Source organism: Aptenodytes forsteri, unplaced genomic scaffold, assembly GCF_000699145.1.
Source record: "Aptenodytes forsteri isolate BGI_AS27 unplaced genomic scaffold, ASM69914v1 Scaffold119, whole genome shotgun sequence".
Lineage (NCBI taxonomy): Eukaryota > Metazoa > Chordata > Aves > Sphenisciformes > Spheniscidae > Aptenodytes > Aptenodytes forsteri.
Window position 1 is genome coordinate 5,142,797 of NW_008796165.1, and position 10,172 is coordinate 5,152,968.

General features: G+C 60.2%; 1 protein-coding gene across 1 annotated transcript in view; it reads left to right on the forward strand.

Moving 5' to 3' along the window:
* TSPAN1 (tetraspanin 1) overlaps window positions 1–4,483 on the forward strand; it is a 7,084-nt gene extending 2,601 nt beyond the window's left edge. Inside the window, exons 2-7 of the mRNA XM_009287465.1 lie at window positions 1,526–1,732; window positions 2,161–2,235; window positions 2,957–3,055; window positions 3,440–3,577; window positions 4,072–4,155; window positions 4,430–4,483. Of these exons, the coding sequence (XP_009285740.1) occupies window positions 1,526–1,732; window positions 2,161–2,235; window positions 2,957–3,055; window positions 3,440–3,577; window positions 4,072–4,155; window positions 4,430–4,483 (657 nt within the window). The remainder of the gene's footprint in view (window positions 1–1,525; window positions 1,733–2,160; window positions 2,236–2,956; window positions 3,056–3,439; window positions 3,578–4,071; window positions 4,156–4,429) is intronic.
* Window positions 4,484–10,172: the final 5,689 nt, after the last annotated feature.

Below are 10,172 nucleotides of genomic sequence, written 5' to 3' on the forward strand. Positions count from 1 at the left end.
GTGCACTCCCATGGTTGTCTTCTGCCCGGAGGCCCGAGCCTGGCAGCCCCCTCCTCTGCCCGGGGAAACTGGGATGAAGGGCCGGGGTCTGCGGGAGCAGCTCCTGGGGAGCGCCCTGAGCTGGGCATGGGGTGTGCGAAGCCTGCCTGTGTGGGCTCTCCTCTCGCTCCACACCCCCTTCTGCGGGGGGTGGAGAGGGTGTCATGGGCAGTTGGGTGTTGGTGCGACTCGTGCTCCTGGGACCCTGGTAGGGTGTGAGATGTGGTCTCTGGCCCCAAGCTGAGGACTAAAGCCCTGGGCTTGCAGGGGTCTCTCGCTCTCCAGCTCTGGTCAAAGCCCAGGGGACTGTGCTGGGCTCTGGGGATGGTGGCTATTGCATCAGCCACCCATGTCTCTACCTGTGCTGAAGCTCTGGCGAGGGGTGCTGTGTGCCCCAGAGCAGGGGGGTTTGCTGGGTCTCTGCCTGAGGGGCTCCATCTCTGTAGGGGAGCAGCCCATGTGTGTGACAGCGACCTGCGGTGTCGGTGGTCTTGGATGTTGGGGATCTCTGGAGCACACACAGCTCCCACTTGGGGCCCAGGGTAGTGGAGCTCCTGCGAGCTACCCTGGCTCTGCAGGAGCAATAGAGCCACCTGGAAGGGGGTGCGGTGGGGTATAGCCTTTGGAAGGGGGGGGTGCAGAGCCCCCAGGCTCGCCTTGGTGAAGCACTCCCTCCTTAAAGCTCCTGCCAGGACTTGGGGCTGGTGGGGAAGGTCGAGCGGGTGGAGGGCAGGCTGGAGGCAGCCCTGAGCTGCCCTTGCCAGGAGTGTGTGAGCGCCTGGGGCTGGGGGCTGCTCCCTTGGGCAAGTAGACAGCTTCCCCGGCTGGAGGAACTCGCAGCAGCATGATGGTGGCCATAATCTGAGCTGGCTGTGTGGGCCCCTCTGGGGTCAGGGGGTGGCTGGTGGCACCGCTGGCTCGGCTGCCCTGCGTGGGGGTTGCTGCCCCGCTGCTGGCACCGAAACCCCTTGGGCTGGGGAAGGGGGCAGCTGCAATGCTGCAGCTGGGGATGTGCTGGTGGTGAGGTATGTTTTGGGGTAGTGACCCACCCAGACACCCCAAGCCTGTGGTGGCAACACCCTGAGCTGCTCTCAGTGGCCACGAAGTTTTGCTTTGGCACACTGAAAATTTGCAGAGGGGAGAAATACCTGTACCAGGACTTTCCCCATGTCCCTGGGGTGAAGAGGTGCTGCTGCCTGGCTCCTGGGGTGGAGATGGTGCTCCCTTACCAGCAACCTGCCCCAAGCGGGGGCACCCGCAGCACTGAGGCTGCCCCCTCCGTGACTTAGTGAGCGGCTCTTCTTCCACCCAGGTGTGGTCTGCTGGCAGGAGGTCGCTGGTTTCCTCCTCCTCCCATCCTTCCTCTCGTACTCGTGATGATGAAGAGGCTGGGGACAATGGGGGTGGGGGTGGTCTCCATCCACCACCCCTCACCCCTGCCAAGATCTCTGCCTGCCCGGGAGCTAACGTGTCTCTCTCCTCCCAGCTCGGTGGCGGGACCCTCCTGGGAGTTGGCATCTGGGTCACAGTGGATGGACAGTCATTCCTGGATATATTTGGGACGCTATCCTCTAGCGTCCTGCAGGTTGTGAATGTGAGCTACTTCCTCATTGTCATTGGTGCCATCCTGCTGGTGATCGGCTTCCTCGGGTGCTGCAGTGCCCAGAAGGAGAGCCAGTGTCTCCTGATGATGGTATGGACCTGACTTATCTCCTTATCAAGCCTCATTTGAGCTGGGTTTCTGGTAGGGGAGGTCTGAGGGATAGACTTCTCCATGGAGATGTCCTCCTTGGATGTTCCCATGTGGTGGAAGGCTGGGTGGACCTTGGAAAGGCAGTGCTGGACCCAAAGTCTGCCCTGGGCAAGGGTGAAGGGAAGCGGAAGCTGGTGCTGAGAAGAGGTCTCTCTTGGAGCATGTCCGGAGAGGTCAGCCCCATGCAGATGGAGGGTTGGAGGACCCCAAGGATGTGCTGCTTCTGCCTTGGAGCAGAGCTGAAGGCAATGAGACAGGACTTGAGCCCTGAGGGAGGGTCCTGCTGGTCCTTGGGAAGCAGATGTGTTCCTGGGGGCCCTGTGGACTCTGGCTGTTGCTTTGATCTCCTTCCCCTTGCTGTGTCCTAGTTCTTCTCGGTGGTGCTGATCATCTTCATTGCCGAAATTGCTGCTGCCGTGGTGGCTCTGGTCTACACAGGTCTTGTGAGTGGCATATCTAAGTCTTGGGTTGGGCTAATCTGGGACCTGCCCTACCCCTTGGGAAAACAGGAGACACTGGGGCTGGCAGTGCTGCCCATGGATGGGGAAGCTGAGAGGTGGGCACTGCTGCAGGAAGAAGGGATGCCAGTCCCTGCTGGCACCAGCTATGTGGGCAGGCTGGGGCGGCCTGGCTGGGGTGAGGGTGGTGGGAACAGGGATTCCCATTGCCCTAAAGAAATGAGGGTTATGGTACAAGTTTCACCCACTTCTTTCTTTCAAACCCCTTAGCCCAGTACCAGCTGAGGCTTGACACCTCTCCACCTCTGATGGTAGGAGCCACATGGGAGAGGAAGTCCTTAATGCTTCATGCTGAGCAAACTCCAACCCCTTATTAGGCACCTGAGAAACCACCTGGGAGAAAGGTGACTTGCCTCATTAGGCACTGGAGAAGTCAACCACAGGGCAAATGTCATTCCTGGCTCCCTCAGTTAAGCTGCTTATCAGATGACTCACTGGTCATAAGTGGCCTTGGTGCCATAAAGCATTGGTTAGTGGGGAAGGGGTCAAACTGTCCTCGGGCCAAAGGGACGTGGTGTGACGTGTTCCTGGCCATGCTGGGTCTGGTTGGTCTCCTCCCCGTGGGCTGAGACCAGTATGGGGGTGCTCGGCTCTGTGGTGCTCCCCAGGACCTTCTCTGATGGTGTTTCTCTGCCTCTTTTTCCAGGCAGAGACGCTGCTGACGGCTGTGGTGACCCCTCTCCTGAGGGAGAAGTATGGGGCGGATAAGAGTCTCACAGATATCTGGAATGTCACCATGATGGAGGTGCGCTGAGCCCTGGGGCCCCCACCTGTGGATCAGCATGCTCCCAGCACAGGCTTGGTGGTGCACAGCCGGGTGGGCTAGCAGGATGGGAATGGGGACACCATCACAATCCTGGATGTGCTGAGCTGTCACCACTCCATCAGCTTCCCAGGTGCCTGGGACCTACCCGCTTGGGATCTAGCGGTCCCGTGGCTGGGGTGAGAGCTGTACGTGTTGGAGTGTGGGGCAAAATCCTGGTCCCAAGAAGGCCATTGAGCACCCCCCCCCAGAGCTGGATTGAGCTGGGTGACCCCCTCCATGGTGGGGTGGGGTCTAGACAGTGTCTGACCCAGGAGGGAGACCTGCAGGATGCTCTCCCCATCCCTTCCTCTCTCTCCCTCTTAGGTCCATTGCTGTGGCCTGAATAACTACACAGACTTCACCGACTCCCCCTGGCATAAGGAACACAAAACCTACCCAGAGTCCTGCTGTAATGATAAACAGCCCTGCAACGACACACTCGCCGCAAACAGTGAAGTCACGGTACGGATGTGCCAGTGGCTCTTGCCTTCTGGCAGAGCCTGGTTTGGGGTGTGCCCTGGCACAGGGAGGGAGACCTGTCCTGTAGCTCCAGCCCCAGCTCTGGACACGGTGGTCCCATGGGCTTTAAGTCCTGGGGGATGCTGTGGTGGCCTTGGCTTGTCCCTGGTGGAGATAAGCAAAGCTGCTATCATTGCTCTGGTCCTAAAGGGATCCCTGCAGCAGGGTGGCATGCCTGGAGCTGAGCATGAATCCAGGCACTGCTCTGCCTTTTTGGGTGATTTCCCTGCCTCTTCCCCTCCTCCCCCTGGCCCAATACTGCGCTTTGGCCTGAAAAGTGGCTGAGATGAGTTGCCTCCTGAAGCCCTCAGACCTTCTCCGTGGCTGTGCAGCTCTGGGCTGGAGAACCGTACCTCCCTTTCTGGGGATGCTGTGCCCCAGCAGTTAGGGGATCACTACCCCTTGCTTGTCCCCATGTGTGTGGTTGCCTCCTGCAGGGTTGTTTCGCTCAGATCTTGAAAGAAATCAAGACTAATGCAGGTGTGGTGGGTGGCGTGGCAGCCGGCATCGCTGCCTTGGAGGTGAGTGCCTGAGCATTGCTGTGCTGCTGCCTCCTCCTTGTACCTGGAGGTGGGCGGTGGGGCTGGGACCAGCCTGGGTGGCCGAGGGGCTGCAGGGGGCTGGTGCAGCCCCATGGACCACCATCTGCCCCAGGGTGGCTACTGAGCCTTCTTCCCTGGGCACATGCAGCTCTTCCTCCTTGCGTGTGCTGGGGATGTATGCTACAGGCTGTGACCCAAACCCTTGCTGGGGGGGGACACTTAGGGGGGCTGACTTGCCTCTTGTCACCCCCAGATCGCGGCCATGGTGGTTGCCATGTACCTGTACTGCCATCTGGATCAGAAATGACCCCACGAGGCAGGAGGATGATCTGCCCCCCCACCATGCCGGGGTGCGCCCATGGCGTGCCATGCTTTCAGGGGGACCTCATCGCTCCCTGGGCCTGATGCTGTCCTGTGCACTGTGATTTATAGCTGTGTTTTGATCTACTGAGCTGGGATCCATGGAGTTTGTGTATATTTTTGTACTGATATGGCACACTGAGTCTGTACATAGAGATTTGAAGTGTTTTTTGAAGGAGGGGGCGGGGGGGAAGCTGCTTGGTCTTTTTGGGAGATAAAGCGGCACAGGGGCTGATCAGGGCTGCTGATTTGGCAGTGGCACAGCAATGCCTTGATAAACCCTTGCAGGAGTGTACTGTGCCTCTCCCATGCTGTCCCATGGTGTCCCTGTGCGGGGGCTGGTGGGGCAGGGGGCTGGCACGGGGGCTGGTCTGTGCCCTACTGCATCGCTCCATTGAACTGGGGCTGGTGCCCAGCCAAGGTGTTGTAGGTGGTAACAACACCCTCACATGGGGACATCGCTACCCCTACACCCATTTTCTGCCAGCCCTGACTTTGTCACCGTATTGTCCCCTAAAAGAGGTGCTGGCTGGTCTCTGTCCCTGCCCTGGCAGGGAAGCACATGAAGCAGGTGCATGAAGCATAGCCCTGTCGGTCCCTGGCTCTGTGGGGGCCGGGGCTGCCCTGTACCCCCTGTCATTTCATGGCTGAGCCCCTCTCCATGCTGTAAAGAAAAACAAATAAATTTTTCATCTTAGATACAAATTATGTTCTGGAATCAGTCTCAGTGCTGCCTTCAATAAATAGCCTCCGCCTAGGGGAGCGCAGGAGGGGAGGGGGCTGCCTTGCCTTTGCCCCCACCCCATAAGCCCCATGCAGGCAGCGCAGCCCTGCCTGCAGCCTGCCTGCCCTCCTTCTGCTGCAGCTCCTCACCGCTCGGGTGCTTGGAAACAAGCAGCCTGGTGTTTTCACAACAGCCAGGGAGTGGTGGGGGCTACCATTAGCCGTCCAAACCTGCCCTGCCCTCCACGCCAGCCGCTGCTCGCTCAGCAATGCCGGTTCACCGACCGAGCAATGGCTTGGCTTGAAAGGTAGGGCTGGCTCTGAGGGGGTTGCACTGGTATCCCCATCAGCCCCGGGAACCCCAAATGGAGTGGTTGGGGCGGTGAGGGGGAGGGGGTCCTGCCAGCCCCATCTCCGAGCATCTCCATCCCCTAGTACGGTCTCACACCACCCATGTGGGGATGTGGGGGGGGTCGCACCCATGGTCCCTCAATGTGTGGGGATGGTGGGGGGCCGTGGGCGGGCTGGGAGGGTTTCCAGCCACCTCCTTTCCCCAGCATCACTCCCTCCCTGGTTTCAGTGCCCACCAGTTATCTCACCTTGAGCATCCACTCACTGTGCCTCAGTTTCCCTATTTCAAAAGCGAGGCCAAGGGGGGTGGTTTGGGGGGTGGGTGTTGTGGAGGGCTGCTTCACCCCATTTTTGACATGAGGCTCCCTACCTCCCTGTTTGTGGGGCAGAGCACGAGGGCTGTGGGGTGGCGGTGGTGAAGGACAGGGCGATCAGCAGCGGGGCAGGAGGCTGGTGTGCAAACAGCCTCCCCGCGCGCTGCCTTGCTCCGTGCCCGCCATGGCACTCCCTTATCAGCTCCTGCACTGGGTACGGGGCTGCACCGGGGCACCGCCGTGGCCCCTCAGGGTCTGGCAATTCCCTGGCACTATCCAGCACCCAGAACGCTGGCGGGAGCAGCTGGGTGGCAGTGGGATGGGCATAGGGACCTGCTCCTCACCCCGGGTGACTCAGCCCCGGGGACGTGGGTTCTGGCACTGCCCCACGGCGAGGCGTGGGGGGAAGCTGCCAGAAAATGGCCGCCTCTTCCTCTTCCTTGCTGGATGGGTGAAGGTCCCGGTTCTACCACAAACCAGTTGTGCTGGTTTTGGCTGGGGTAGAGTTAATTTTCTTCACAGTAGCTGGTATGGGGCTGTGTTTTGGATTTGTGCTGGAAACAGTGTTGATAATACAGGGATGTTTTTGTCACTGCTGAGCAGTGCTGACACAGAGTCAAGGCCTTTTCTGCTTCTCACCCCACCCCACCAGCGAGTAGGCTGGGGGGGCACAAGAAGTTGGGAGGGGACACAGCCGGGACAGCTGACCCCAGCTGACCAAAGGGATATTCCACACCATATGACGTCATGCTCAGCATATAAAGCTGGGGGAAGAAGGAGGAAGGGGGGACGTTCGGAGTGATGGCGTTTTGTGTTCCCAAGTAACCATTATGCGTGATGGAGCCCTGCTTTCCTGGAGATGGCTGAACACCTGCCTGCCCGTGGGAAGTAGCGAATGAATTCCTTGTTTTGCTTTGCTTGCACATGCGGCCTTTGCTTTACCTATTAAACTGTCTTTATCTCAACCCATGGGTTTTCTCATTTTTATTCTTCTGATCCTCTCCCCCATCCCACCCAGGGGGAGTGAGTGAGTGGCTGTGTGGTGCTTAGTTGCCGGCTGGGGTTAAACCACGATACTGATGACCTCATGGGTGAGGTCAGGGCTTTTATTCCTCTTTTCCCTCTCCAAGCACACAGAAGCAGCCTGGACCCCGGCGCTGCCCAGATCCCTTCCCGAAGGTGTCGTGGTGCCCAGGAGCCACACCAGTGCCAAATGGCACCAAGCATTGCCAGTTGGCACCGAGCCGGGCACTGCTGGGCACGCCTGGCCTGGCCATGTCCCCCTCTGCTCCCTCTTTTTGGGGCTGCCTTGCAAAGCCAGCTCCTTTTGCTATCACCCCCGCGGGGTGGAGCAGGCTCGGGGGCGACGCCTGGACAGCCAGAGGCTGCCAGCTTCACACCTCTTCCCTGCTGCAGGGTTTGTCCGGGACAGGGCAGGCAGTTTCTGTGGTGCTGAGTTTTTGCAGTAACTGCAACCACTGGCTTCGTTCCTCCCCTGAGCCTGCTGGGGAAACTGGAAGGACCAGTTTCTCCTCCCGGATGCGATTCCTCCCCATCGACCTTTCCGGCTCTCGGCTCCCCTGGCAGCCAAAGGGCAGCAGTGGGGCAGCAGGGGGTAAGCCAGGCTGGTGCAGCCTCCCCTGTGCTCCTGCTGTGCCCCTGCCCTCCACTTCCCACTGCCCAGGCACTGCTGAAGCTCCTGGGCTCCCCAGAGGAGATCCCATCCCAGCAGCCCCAGGACGCACCCAGCCCACTGCCCTGTCCCCACCAACCCATGTGGGTGCCACCAGGCATTTCTGCACCTTGTAACCCTTAGACTTGCCTGATTCCCCCAGACTGGGACCCCGGGGTGCCTGGTGGCACCCCAAAAGCTGACAGTTGTGCTGTCAGTGCGTGAGGCCAAAAAGTCCCCAGGGGCACGTGGTAGCAAACAGAAACTTCCTTATTGCCCCTGAGAAGGCATCCTTGGGCTCGAGGTGCCCGAGCATATTACATGACAGGGTGTGTGTGCCGGGGTGTGGGTTTCCCTTTTCCACCCCTGGCACAGGGTGGGGGAGATCAGGAGTGTAAAGTCTCCCTGGCAGGGACTGCAGGCAAGCTGGCAGCGCCCTGCCGCTTCCCAGAGCCCACGTCACTGCTGTCTCTGGCCACGCACTCTCTGGTGCTCCCCGGTCCATGGGTTGTGCCCTGCTCCACTCCACCATGGGCAATGACCCCCTGTGTGGGTGCCGACCAGCCTGGCCAGCTGGCGTGGGCAGAAACCCTCTGGGATGGGCAGGCCTGGCGGGAGCGAAGGGAAGGGTGGCTGAGCCCAGGGGCAGACTTTGCTTTTCTCCTGAGTTGGGTTTGCCCCTCCCCCGGCTGAGGAGGTGAGGAGGGTGGTGGGAGAGACCCGGCTGTGCGGGGGAACGCTGGGCAGCAGAGCCGGGGTCACCGGCAGGGCCGGGCTCAGCAAACAGGTGGTGTTTGATCCCTGTGCTCTGGGTTTTGCTCTGTACAGGGAAACAGGGGTGCACGCAAACCCCCGCCCACTCAGAGCCCCTGGGAGTGGTGTGGCATCTCCGGCCTCATCCCATCTGCTGAGGCCCTGCAAGCCCCTGTGCGATGGGGACCAGCCCAAGGTCACTGTATTTCCCCCTCCTGCAGCAGCCTTGGACCTTCTCCCTGTGGGAATCAGCCACTTTTGGAGCCCATGTGGGAAATTTCCCCCTGCTTGGGGAGCGGGGTGGCTCAAGGCTGAGCTGCTCCCTCGGCGGCAGTAAGGAAGAGGCTGGTGCGTGGGCTGGAGGCTGGGCTGGGTGGGGTGGATCCGGGACCCCAGCAGCCTCCTGCCGGGTGGTGTGTTTAGCATCCCCGTGGGCACAGGGTGGGGAAAATGAGGGGCTGGAGCCCCTGGCCATATGGGGAAGGCAGATACCTGAAGAGCTGCCTTTCACCCCTGGCAGTCCCATGGGGTGCTGGCTCACGTGTTGCCCCGCCATGATGGGTGCCACGCACGGGCTGAAGTCCCAGGAGATTTGCAGGGTGCGTTTGCCACCAGCACCACCTGCCGCAGGGCACAATGGGCAAAACCCTGCATGGCAGAGGGGTGTGCTGGCAGGGAACGGGCAGCACTCAGCACTTTAGGAAACGAGCTGCCCCCTCCCTCCTGGGAATTAGCTTTGGTGGGGGACAGGGTCATCATGAGCAGGAGGAGGAATCGCAGCTCTTCAGGTTTGTGCTGATAAAGGGAGTGAATAGGAAGCAAAAGCAAACTCATCTGGCATCAGCTGCCCAAGGAGTGCCTGCTGCAGGGTATTTCCCCCCGCGTGCCATAATAGCCTGGCCAGGACGTTCCTGGATCTGGGAGGACAGGACGTCCTTGAAGGGCACGGGCTGGCCTGGAGGAAGAAGCGAGGTGATACACCCTTTCCCCAGCACAGCCTTCCTCCTCCTCCTCCTCCATGACCCAGAGATAAACCATTCTGTGTGCCCACCCAGCCCCAAGGGTGCTTTCTAGGCAGCTCTGTGCTCCAGTTATTTGTCAGGATATCAGAGGAGGCGATGGAAGGGCTATTCAAAAGGCAGCAGGCAGGAGCTGACATTGAACCTGGGGTGTTAATCATTAACGCCGTGCTGGGCAGGACACGGCATAATAACCATCACAGCAACAATCCTGGGTACCCAGTTGAAGATTAATTCACCGCTGGGCTTTGCTAGGTTCGGGCAGAGGAGGTGGCAGCCCTGCGCTGGGAGGCGCAGCAGGGGATGGGGACAGGGATGGGCTGGGCGCAGGGGAGGTACCCCCGCAGCTGGGACCAAGGGGAGAAGCCAAGGAGAGCACCTTCCTGGGAGCAGTTTGGGCACCTCGGCATTGCAGGGCTCTTTATAAAGCAGAGGGTGCTGAAAATTTGGGATCAGCTCCCTGAGCTGGGATGCAGGTGGCTTGGGCACAGCATCAGTGCCTCCCTCCCATGCAGGGATGGGGCCAGCACGCCCTACGCACTGGCATCCCTCCAGCGCTGGGATTCCTCCATTTGAGAGGACCACATCTGTTATCCTGGAGGACGCCGGCTGGAGGGTGCTTCCCTCCATCTGTGGGGCACAGAGGGACCGACGTGCCATGGGAAGGGTCAGCCTGGACCTTGTCTTCTACATCCCAGCCCATCATCGGAGCATGGGGACTCCCCAGAGATCCCCGCCAAACAAGCATAATGCATAAAAATAACCACCAGCAGAAATGGTGCAGGATTCCCCTCCCCCCCCCAC